A 12,359-nucleotide genomic window follows, 5' to 3' on the forward strand; every position below is an offset into this window, starting at 1 on the left:
TGCATGTCAAACTAGTCCAATGTGGGCGAGGCAAAACTACGGTGAGGTGGATCTGTAATTGGTTAAATGGATGAACCCAGAGGGTGATTCTCCCCAAGGCTTCCTCTTCATCTTGGAAAGAAGTGACAAGTGGAGTGCCACAAGCAGGGTTCCGTCCTGGGCCCGGTCCTGATCAGGATCTTTATTAATGACTTAGATGAAGGGCTAGAAGGCATGATCATCAAGTTTGCAGACGACACCAAATTGGGAGGGATAGCCAATACTCCAGAGGACAGGAGCAGGATTCAAAACGATCTTGACAGATTAGAGAGATGATGGGCCAAAACTAACAAAATGAAGTTCAACAGTGACACATGCAAGATACTCCACTTTGGCAGGAAAAACGAAATGCAAAGATACAGAATGGGGGATGATGCCTGGCTTGAGAGCAGGACGTGTGGAAAAGATCTTGGAGTCCTCGTTAAACATGTTAAACATGAGCCAACAATGTGATGTGGCGGCAAAAAAAGCCAATGGGATTTTGGCCTACATCAATAGGAGCCTAGTGTCTAGATCCAGGGAAGTAATGCTCCCCATGCTCTATTCCGCTTTGGTTAGACCACACCTGGAATATTGTGTCCAATTCTGGGCACCACAATTCAAGAGAGATATCGACAAGCTGGAATGTGTCCAGAGGAGGGCGACTAAAATGATCAAGGGTCTGGAGAACAAGCCCTATGAGGAGCGGCTTAAGGAGCTGGGCATGTTTAGCCTGAAGAAGAGAAGGCTGAGAGGAGATATGATGAGAGCCATGTATAAATATGTGAGAGGAAGCCACAGGGAGGAGGGAGCAAGCTTGTTTTCTGCTTCCTTGGAGACTAGGACGCAAGGGAACAATGGCTTCAAACTACAAGGAGGAGATTCCATCTGAACATGAGGAAGAACTCCCTGACTGTGAGAGCTGTTCAGCAGTGGAACTCTCTGCCCCGGAGTGTGGTGGAGGCTCCTTCTTTGGAAACTTTTAAACAGAGGCTGGATGGCCAGCTGTCAGGGTGATTTGAATGCAATATTCCTGCTTCTTGGCAGAATGGGGTTGGACTGGATGGCCCATGAGGTTTCTTCCAACTCTTTGATTCTATGATTCTACACTTGAAAATTACCTAGGGCCGGCCCTGCATGGAACCCTGGGATTTGTAATTTGGGGAGGCATCAGCCCACTTTTGTAAAACTATAAGCCTTGATAGCATTGAGACATGGCAGCCAAACTGCCTCTGGAGTGTGTGAATTTGCAGAAAAATACCCAGGAGGTGATGCCCATGCCTACGAACACACCTGCTTGCAAACAACCCCCTTCTTTCTGCAGTAAATAAAGGAGACGGACCCTTGGCAGTCCCTGGTGCCAGCTACGTTTTATTATCTCCTTGCTTGGAAAAGTCCCCCATTCTGCCTTTTCCTCCTTTGGCAGATCCTGCCGCCTCGCGGCTTCCAAGCCCTTGAGGAAACCATATTGTGTAGCACCACCATTGGATGTGATTGTGACGGATGGGTAGTTTCTTCGGACGTGGGACCTATGAACGCTGTGGTCGTGTCCTTGTTTCTACGCATTACAAAAGGGGAAAAGAAGGAAAACGGAGAAAAAATACAGAAATGCCCTGTTTTGCCCCCTCGCAAAGAGGGCTTCCTATGTCCACAGTGTGTCCTGAAGGGTCAGGGAAGGGAGGCGTGAGTCGGTCAAGCATTGCACAGTGTCATAAATCCTTCGAAGCCCCCACGTTCCCAAATCCAGCCTTCAATTGCTTTTCTTCTTCAAATCGTTTTCGTCCCATGAGTTGCAAATCCACACCTGTTCAATGACAAAAGTCCACGAGAAAGCAACACATTTGATCAACATCACGGATTCAAGGTGCAACCCACGGTCGTTCAACAGGGGCCACCGTTTCAATGTCCCATAATGAACGCCACCTGCCACCTGAGCAGAGAATTGGTGGGGTTTACAAAATGGTGAAGAACATCTAGGATGCTCCACAAAGGGGTGAATGACTGGTAATGTTTACTTCAAGGAACAGCAATAGCAGTACTGAGTGGGCAAGGAGGTCCCTCGCCAGCAGTCGCCTGCCAGAAGTAACGTCACTGTTCTGCTTTTTGGGGACAGGCTTAGGAGCACACCTTCTGCTACTCCTGGGATACAAACTAATCACCAAAACATCATGATTTCCTCCACCATTGCCTTAAGGAAAGCTGGGATGGAGGTTGGAAGGAGGCTATGAGGACCTCCATGTTGCAAGTCTGGAAGGAGGCAAGAATAATTGTCCTGCGAGGACATCTATGGTTAAAGTTAGTAGGAGTCCACCATGACCTCCATGATGCAATGCTGGAAGAAGGCTAGAATAACGTCCATGGTGGAAGGTTGGTTTCAAGGACCTCTATGGACAAGGTCAGTAGGAACCCACAATGATCTCCATGATGCAAGGTTGGAAGGAGGCTAGAATAACCTCCATGGTGGAAGGTTGGTTGCAAGGACTTCTATGGACAAGGTCAGTAGGAATCCACAATGACCTCAATGATGCAAGGTTGGAAGTCCACAATGACCTCCATGATGCAAGGTTGGAAGGAGGCTGGAATAACCTCCACGGTGGAAGGTTGGTTGCAAGGACCTCTATGGACAAGGTCAGTAGGAACCCACAATGACCACCATGATGCAAGGTTGGAAGAAGTCCACAATGACCTCCGTGATGCAAGGTTGGAAGGAGGCTAGAATAACCTCCACAGTGGAAGGTTGGTTGGAAGGACCTCTATGGACAAGGTCAGTAGGAATCCACAATGACCTCAGTCATGCAAGGTTGGAAGAAGTCCACAATGACCTCCATGATGCAAGGTTGGAAGGAGGCTAGAATAACCTCCACGGTGGAAGGTTGGTTGCAAGGATCTCTATGGACAAGGTCAGTAGGAATCCACAATGACCTCCATGATGCAAGGTTGGAAGGAGGCTAGAATAATCCCCACGGTGGAAGGTTGATTGCAAGGTCCTCTATGGGCAAGGTCAGTAGGAATCCACAATGACCTCCATGATGCAAGGTTGGAAGGAGGTAGAGTAGCCTTCATGGTGGAAGGTTGGAAGGAATCCACAAAGACCCCCACGATGCAAGGCTGGAAGGAGGCTAGAATAACCTTCATGGTGGAAGGAGTCCACAAAGACCTCCATGATGCAAGGATGGAAGGATGCTAGAAGAACCATCATGGTAGAAGGTTGGAATGAGTCCACAATGACCTCCATGATGGAAGGTTGGAAGGAGGCTAGAATAACCTTCATGGTGGAAGGTTGGAAGGAGTCCACAAAGACCTCCATGATACAAGGTGGGAAAGAAACCAAAGACCTCCAAGTTGCAAGGCTGGAAGGAGGCTAGAATAACCTCCATGATGCAAGGTTGGAAGGAGGTTGTAAGGACCCCCATAGTCCAAGGTCGGAGGAGGCTACAAGGGTCTCCATAATATGGGGGCACGTCCACCCCACTCATCTAGGCTCCATCTTTTGGGGTTCAACAATGGATTTCATAAGCAATCTGAGGCTGGAACATCAGTCCCTGGTTGGCGAAGAGTTCGTTAGCGTCCGGGGGCCGCTCTTCTTCCCCTTCCAGCGTCTGGGTGGCTTGATCTTGCAGCTGGTCAGGGAAACCCCCGGCCAGACCTTGAGGGTCCTTATAAGTGGCAAAGAGGGGCTTGTTGCGGTCAATGACGAACATCTCGTGGCCCCGCTCATCCCGGTACTCTTCCAGCTGGGCGAAGGTGGTGGGCCCGTCCGAGTAGTCATTGACGTAGAGGATGTTCTCCTCCTTCTTGGCCTTCTTTCGCTTGCGATGCTTACGGTAGATCATGATGACCAAGAGGAGGGCCACCAGTGCCAGCAGGGAGATGGCCACTGCGATGGCCGTCTGGGTGGCCATGCTGAGGGCATTGAAGTCCATGCTCTCCATGTCGTAGAGGGGTTCCTGACTGATGTCCACCGAGGCTGGGTAGCCCCTCGACGTCTGCTGCTGGTGTTGTTGCTGCTGCTGCTGTTGCTGTGAGAGGTTGACCATGAGGTGGAAGAAGACCCTAGCTGTGCCACCCGGGTTGGAGGCCTCACACTCGTACTTCCCAGCATGGGCCACCGTCACATTGTTGAGGAACAGCATCCCACTCCCTGTGTCCGACTGCTCGAAGCGCTCCCCCACGCTGCGCTCGCTCAGCTCGAAGGTGCCACCCGACGAATGGGAGCCACCGGATCGGGAGCCTGCCCCTGAGCGCCAGTGCGCCAGCTTGCGCCAGGTGACCAGTGGCTGTGGATATCCTGAGGCCTGGCAGGAGACTCGCAGGTCATCCCCCAGCCGAGCTGTGACCTCCAGCGGCTCCACTTGCACCACCGGTGGGATGCAGATGAGGCTGTTGCCGGAGACGTCCATCAGGCTCTGGTAGGCCAAGCGTGGCGGCTCCGAGCAGATGATCTTCTTGTCCAAAGGGCCCAAGAGGCGCTGGCCTTCCTCCTTGATCCAGGAGCTGAGCCAGTGCAGGGAGCAGTCGCAGCGCCAGGGGTTCTCTGCCAGGGAAAACACAAAGGGAAGAACTGTTAGATGCTGGAATACAGGCAGTCCCCAAATTACGAACAAGATTGGTTTTGTAATAAATTTATTCATTCCTATGAAATATTTTAGAAGTATGCAAGGAAAGGTGACCGGGGTATAGGGTGGCAACCTGTGCTGGACGGGGTTACACTCCCCCTGAAGCCACAGGTCCGCAGTTTGGGAGTCCTCCTGGATTCAACGCTCACGCTTGAGGCTCAGGCGTCGGCGGTGTCTGGGAGGGCTTTCGCACAACTGAGACTCGTGCGCCAACTGCGACCGTACCTCGCCAAGGCGGATCTGGCCGGAGTGGTCCATGCCTTGGTCACCTCCAGATTGGACTACTGCAATGCGCTCTACGTGGGGCTGCCCTTGAAGACGGCTCGGAAGCTGCAACTGGTCCAACGATCAGCAGCCAGGATGCTAACTGGGGGCCCTTACAGAGAGAGGTCAATCCTCCTGTTCAAGGAACTCCACTGGCTGCGTTTATATTCCGAGCCCAATTCAAGGTGCAGGTGCTTACCTACAAAGCCCTGAACGGTTTGGGACCATCCTACCTGCGTGACCGCATTTCCATCTACGAACCCACACGTTCACTTCGGTCATCTGGAGAGGCCCTGCTCGTGATCCCACCGGCGTCGCAAGCGTGCTTGGTGGGGACACGGGACAGGGCCTTTTCCGTGGTGGCCTCCCAACTCTGGAACGCCCTCCCCAAAGACCTTAGACAGGCCCCTTCATTGGCTGTCTTCAGAAAGAACTTGAAAACCTGGCTTTTCCGATGCGCCTTCCCAGATAAGGAAATCCTCATTACCAAGTCCCATAAGCACTTTACCAGAACCAATGATTGTTGCACACCGCACATCGCACTTGCCCTAGAAGCCCGTTATACACCTCCTGTCACATCAGCACTTTTAATCCTTGTACCCACCTTTTGGCCCAGCCCAGTTTTATTGTGTTTTAGTGTATTGTGCCTGTTGTTTACTTTGCTTTATTTTGTTTTTAGTTGTTTGATTTGCTTAGATTGTATTGTTATGTTGTGTTGTTGAGGCCTCGGCCTGTGTAAGCCGCATCGAATCCTTCGGGAGATGCTAGCGGGGTACAAATAAAGTTTAATAATAATAATAATAATAATAATAATAATAATAATAATAATGGTGTGTGTGTGAACATGTGTGTGACGAAGTCTCTAGCTGTTGTGGCCTGGCCAAATTCTGACTGCTCAGAAGATGAGATTGGAGATGCTGGGTGAGTTTCAGAGGGCCCAGAGGAAAATGTTTTGGAATCTTCCTGCAGCAATGTTTTGGTTTCACCTGGTGGTTCCCAGCTGAACGGTGAAGGCCATTCCCATGGGAACCTACCTGAAGTGCTGTCCGAGGTAATTGGGGAAAACTTATGTTTGTCAAGGCCAGAGAGATTAAAGCTCTTGTCTATAAAGCTATTGTCTATAAAGCCCAACCCTGCTCTATGCCTGCAAAACGTGGACTGTCTACAGACGTCACATGCAACTCCTAGAACGATTCCATCAGCGCTGCCTCCGGAAAATCCTGCAAATCTCTTGGGAAGACAGGCGGACAAATGTCAGCGTGTTGGAAGAAGCAAAGACCACCAGCATTGAAGCGATGGTCCTCCGCCATCAACTCCGCTGGACCGGCCATGTTGTCCGGATGCCTGACCACCGCCTCCCAAAGCAGTTGCTCTACTCCGAACTCAAGAACAGAAAAGGGAATGTTGGTGGACAGGAAAAGAGATTTAAAGACAGTCTCAAAGCCAACCTTAACTCTGGCATAGACACTGAGAACTGGGAAACCCTGGCTCTTGACCGCTCCAGCTGGAGGTCAGCTGTGACCAGCAGTGCTGCAGAATTTGAGGAGGCATGAATGGAGGGCGAAAGGGAGAAGCATGCCAAGAGGAAGGCGCGTCAAGCCAACCCCGACCGAGACCGCCTTCCACCTGGAAACCAATGCCCTCACTGCGGAAGAAGATGCAGAGCAAGAATAGGGCTCCACAGCCACATACAGACCCACAAGAATGTTGGAGGACAATCATCCTCGGAAAACGAGGGATCGCCTAAGTAAGTAAGTAAGTAAGTAAGTAAGTCAACAGGGACTCAATTAAGGACTCACTTCTCCCACCGGATCAGAGATAAGGAGACCAGGTGCAAATGAAGTGATGTCATGGGAGGGAGTTTTGGATTTTTAAAGTGGTTCATGTTGATACAATTGTTGTGAGAGCAATGCTGTGTTCAGGTACAGACCTCTTGGGAAGAGCCATGGAATTCATGGAATCTAAGGGACAAGCTGTTTCTGTGTTCTGATTTTGTGAGACATAGTTTTGCCTGTCTGGGATTCATGTACCTTGTCTTTGGATGGCATAGTTCTGCCTGCCTTGGATCTGTATACCCTGTTCTTGCACATTTGCTGGCGTTAGGGATTTTTTGGGGGTCTCTTGGCTCTCATGGACATAACCTTGTGAACCTTCATTCCTTATTTATTTATTTATTTCGGTTGCTTCTACTCCGCCCTTCTCACCCCGGGGGGGGGGGGGGGGGGAATCACGGTTGCTTACAAAAGCAAGGCACAATTCGATGCCCGCATCACATAACAGCAAGAACAATAACAACAGTTATCAAACAGCAATTTTAGCAGTAACAATTAATAGGACACAATAATTATAAACGGCAAAACAACAATAAAACCAATAAAAGCAATAAAATCAATACAAAACTCATTGATGGTCAGCGTTTCACAGACTCATAGTTTAAGTTCCAATTTCCGCACATTGTCAGTCCTATCCATCTGGTTTCCATATCTAATTGTCAGGGTGCCCAAAGGCCTGGTCCCACAACCACGTCTTTACCTTCCTCCTGAAGGCAAGGAGGGATGTTGATGCCCTGATTTCCCCTGGGAGTGAGTTCCACAGGTGGGGGCCACCACCGAGAAGGCCCTGCTCCTCGTCCCCACGAGCCTCACTTGTGATAGCGGTGGGGTCGAGAGCAGGGCCTCCCCAGATGATCTCAAACTCCGGGGTGGGACGTAGAGGGAGATACGTCTGGACAGATACACTGGACCAGAACCGTAAAGGGTTTTGTACGTCAGAACCAGCACCTTGAATTGTGCTCGGAACTGAATCGGCAGCCAGTGGAGCTGACACAGAAGGGGGTGTGTGTGTTCCCTGCATGTCGCTCCGGTGAGCAATCTGGCTGCCACTCGCTGGACCAGTTGAAGTTTCCGAACAGTCTTCAAGGGCAACCCCACGTAGAGTGCGTTGCAGTAGTCTATACGGGATGTAACAAGAGCGTGGACCACTGTGGCCAGATCACACTTCCCGAGGTACGGGCGCAGCTGGTGCACAAGTTTTAAAGCTCTCCCGGCCACCGCTGAGACCTGGGCTTCCAGGCTCAGCAATGAGTCCAGGATCACTCCCAAGCTGCGAACCTGCGTCTTCAGGGGGAGTGTCACCCCGTCTAACACAGGCTGCAACCCTATGCCCTGTTCGGCCTTACGACTGACCAGTAGGACTTCTGTCTTGTCTGGATTCAGTTTCAATTTGTTAGCTCTCATCCAGTCCGACACAGCAGCTAGACACCGATTCAAGGTCTGGACAGCCTCCTTGGTGACAGGTGAGAAGGAGTGACAGATTCCTTGGTCCCTCGTTCCACTCACCTGTCAGGCGCAGCACCTGGAGGCTGATGAGGGGCCGCAGGGCTGCCCGGCTGATGGTGCGCAGATTGTTCTTGCTGAGGTCCAGCAGTGCCAGTGAGGTCAGACCCACCAGCGCCTGTTCCTCCAGCGCCTCGATGCTGTTCTCCTGCAAGTGGAGCTCTTGCAGACGCTGCAAAAAAGGAGAACCGGGCATGCGGTTATGGTAGACAGCACTGAGTTGGGTCATATCTATGTACAAGCAATCCCCTGCATTCAAATCACCCCTGACAGATGGCCATCCAGCCTCTGTTTAAAAGCTTCCAAAGAAGGAGCCTCCACCACACTCTGGGGCAGAGAGTTCCACTGCTGAACGGCTCTCACAGTCAGGAAGTTCTTCCTCATGTTCAGATGGAATCTCCTCTCTTGTAGTTTGAAGCCATTGCTCCATTGCGTCCTAGTCTCCAAGGAAGCAGAAAACAAGCTTGCTCCCTCCTCCTCCCTGTGGCTTCCTCTCACATATTTATACATGGCTATCATATCTCCTCTCAGCCTTCTCTTCTTCAGGCTAAACATGCCCAGCTCCTTAAGCCGCTCCTCATAGGGCTTGTTCTCCAGACCCTTGATCATTTGAGTTGCCCTCCTCTGGACACATTCCAGCTTGTCAATATCTCTCTTGAATTGTGGTGCCCAGAATTGGACACGATATTCCAGGTGTGGCCTAACCAAAGCGGAATAGAGCATGGGAAGCAGGACTTCCCTAGATCTAGACACTATGCTCCTATTGATGCAGGCCAAAATCCCATTGGCTTTTTTTGCCGCCACATCACATTGTTGGCTCATGTTTAACTTGTTGTCCACGAGGACTCCAAGATCTTTTTCACACTTACTGCTCTCGAGCCAGGCATTGTCCCCCATTTTGTATCTTTGCATTTCGTTTTTCCTACCAAAGTGGAGTATCTTGCATTTGTCTCCGTTGAACTTTCTCTCCAAAGCTAACCTTGAGCTATAGCTAGGGGAAAAACCTGTTTTTTCTAACCATAGCAGCTCAAGGTTAGGGTGAAAAGATCCCAGGATTTTTTCTACCATTTGGGGAAAAAGTTACCTCAGTAACTGAAGGAAAGGAAAGAAAGATCATCTCTATGGTTTCACCAATTGACTGTTTTTTTTGTAACTTTGACAAGCTGTGCCAAGTCTGCAAGGGCTTTGAGAAATAAATATTCTGTAGTAGCCTCAGTTGCTGGGAATCTCGAGCTTCTAAAGAAAGACCCCCGCGTTCCGCCCAGACAAAGAGAGAAGCACATCTTAGTTTTATTTTAATAGAGTCTGGGTGTGACAGCACAGCATTGAATGTTTGCCATGTCTGTGTGCGTTGTGATCCGCCCTGAGTCCCCTGCGGGGTGAGAAGGGCGGAATATAAATACTGTATATAAATAAATACAGTTAAAGGGGTGCCAAAGTGGGTTAAACTCTACAGTGCAGACATGCCCTCGCAACCCCCAAGTGCTGGCCCACCTCCAGGTCGCAGAAGGTGAAGTCGGGCAGTCGGGTGATCTGGTTGCCGGCCAGGTAGAGGACGCGCAGGTGCTCCAGGCCCTTGAAGATGCTGCTGTTGATCAGGTGGATCCGGTTGCCGTTGAGGGCCAGCTCCAGCAGCCGGTTCTGGTTGCGGAAGGCACCCGGCTCCAGGGCCGAGATGGTGTTGTTCTGCATGTAGAGGTACTGCAGGCCCCACAGAGGGGCCAGGTCTTGCTGGTGGATCTGGGTCACGCCGTTGTCTTGGAGGAAGACCGTCTGCGGGACCAAAAACAGGACAGAGGTGCTTACAGCAACAGATCTCAAACTACGTTCTAGGGTTCTGCCAAAATATATTCTATAAAATTCCATAGAGATCTTATTGAAACAGAATACATTAAACTGATGCTATGAGTACTTTTTAAAACATTAAAAGCATTAAAAGGGTTCTTTTATTTTGTCCACAGTGAGACAGAGTATACCACAGAGCAATACAGAGGAAGATGGTAGGCACGTACAGACTCTAGCTACATAAAAAAGATAAATATTTCCCCTTGACAGTAAATCTAGTTGTGTCCGACTCTGGGGGTTAGTGCTCATCTCCAATTCTAAGCCATTGTCGTGGCTCAGCTTGACTCTGAGTCTGAAACTGAGCTCTGTGAGCCAGAATTTCTACAGGATGAGGATGATGGGTCACAGATTTCTATACATGCTTCAGACAGGGCTGACGGTGGGGCTGCTGAAGGGGAAACAGTCAGTCAGTTCCCATGGGGAAAGAATATTAGTGAGACTGATAACGAGAGTGAATTCTCACACAGCCAGGTGGAGACGTCTTTGCCTTCCCACAGTGATCCGGTCCAGCTGGACCAAGATAAGGGGTTGCATAGCCTTGAAGATAATGAATTAATGAGCAGGCAAGATCGTCTGCAATTAAGGCTCCGGAGAAGCTCTCGCTTGGCCAGCAAGCGAGAAGCTAAGGAGGCCAAGGGTCAACGCAATGCGTTCATGTTTGCAAAGGGTATTTAGCCTTGTAGCTGACAAGCAGGGGCTGTCAGTTCAACGTAGCTCTTCTCATGCAAACTTTTGTGGATTAACTTTGGCTTTTAGCAGCACGCTTCTGGCTTCCTGTGTCTGGGATTTGGGTCTTGTTTTCAGCTGTATTCCATGGACTCTTGTTTGATCATTGCTAAAGGATTATGCTTCATGTTTTTGCCTTTGGATCTTGGGAACTGTGTCTTTGCATTTAAACCTTTGACCTGCCTATGGATTTTATGCATTTCATATGCTCTGTTTTGATTTTGCCTTTTTCTCAATAAACTATAAAACCTACAGCTTTGGTGTGGTGGTGTCTGGAGCAAGGCGAAAACTACCCTGAGTTACAACAGCCATAGAGTCAGCCATGTCCGTAGACGCCTCCAAGGCCATGTGGCCAGCATGACTGCATGGAGCGCCGTTACCTTCCTGCAGAAGCGGTACCTATTGATCTACTCACATTTGCATGCTGGAGCTAACAGCAGGAGCTCACCCTACTCCCCGAATTTGAACTGCTGACCTTTCAGTCAGCAAGTTCAGCAGCTCAGCGGTTTAACTCACTGCGCCACCAAGGGTTCCACAGGGTACACAAAAGAAGGGGATATTACATTTTACCCAGCAATCACACACATATAAACATTCACCCCACCGACGCTCTCCCTCATCCGTTAGAAGTGTCTGCACACCCACATACCCCCCCCCCCCAAATATCCACCCCTTTTCACCTGGTCATGCCCAGCATTTTTTTAAAAAAAATTAATCTTTACATTTGGCCCTGCCAGGTTTTTAAATTGCGTCTGATATTTTGTTATTGTTTTTGGTTTATTTATTGAGTTATTTATTGTTGTATTGTATTGTTGTGGTTATGTTTTTTGTTCTGATGTATTTTGGGCTCGGCCTCTTGCAAGCCGCACCGAGTCCTGTGGGAGATGGTAGCAGGGTATAAATTTATTTATTTATTTATTTATTTATTTATTTATTTATTGGACTTCTATGCCGCCACTCCCCTGGGGCTTGGAGCGGCTTACAAGAATGACTAAAATCTAACAAAATTTAAAAGCAATTTAAAACAATTTAAGAACAGCGATATCAAACATTAAAAGCCTGTCGAAACAGGTATGTTTTACATGCCCTGCGGAAAGCTGGTAAGTCCCGCAAGGCATGGACTTCAGGTGGCAGAGTATTCCAGAGTGATGGTGCCACTGCTGTGAAGGCTCTGCGTCTGGTTGCTGTTAGACGCAAGGTCTTGACACTGGGGACCTCCAATAGATCTTGGTCCTCAGAACGTAGGGGTCTCTGGGGTTGGGAGGGGGTGAGGCGGTCTCTTGGGTACATCGGCCCCAGACCATGCAAGGCCTTCAAGGTGAGAACCATCCCTTGGAAAGTGATCCGGTGCTCAATGGGTAACCAATGCATCTGCAGTCAGATTGGGGTGATGTGGCATCTCATCGGAATTCCCGCAAGAAGCCGAGCAGCTGCATTTTGTACCAACTTGAGCTTCCGGATCACCGACAGAGGAAGGCCAATGTACAGAGGAAGGCATTACAGTAGTCCAGTCTTGAGATGACCGTGGCCTGGATCACCGTAGCTAGTTCGTCCC

The 12,359-nt window shown here is 49.7% G+C and overlaps 1 protein-coding gene across 7 annotated transcripts in view; it reads right to left on the reverse strand.

The window, feature by feature from the left end:
- Positions 1-1,369: 1,369 nt before the first annotated feature.
- Positions 1,370-12,359, reverse strand: part of LRRC24 (leucine rich repeat containing 24) — a 52,326-nt gene continuing 41,336 nt past the window's right edge. For 5 of the 7 annotated variants that reach the window (XM_067467231.1, XM_067467232.1, XM_067467233.1 and 2 more), the window contains exons 3-5: positions 9,728-10,006; positions 8,237-8,405; positions 1,370-4,552 (exon numbers count right to left, since the gene is read on the reverse strand). In XM_067467231.1, coding sequence (XP_067323332.1) covers positions 3,516-4,552; positions 8,237-8,405; positions 9,728-10,006 — 1,485 coding nt within the window. In that variant the 3' untranslated portion in view covers positions 1,370-3,515. The remainder of the gene's footprint in view (positions 4,553-8,236; positions 8,406-9,727; positions 10,007-12,359) is intronic. The other 2 variants (XR_010909787.1, XR_010909786.1) reach the window with 2 other exon arrangements.

The sequence above is a fragment of the Anolis sagrei genome, chromosome 4 (assembly GCF_037176765.1).
Source record: "Anolis sagrei isolate rAnoSag1 chromosome 4, rAnoSag1.mat, whole genome shotgun sequence".
Lineage (NCBI taxonomy): Eukaryota > Metazoa > Chordata > Lepidosauria > Squamata > Dactyloidae > Anolis > Anolis sagrei.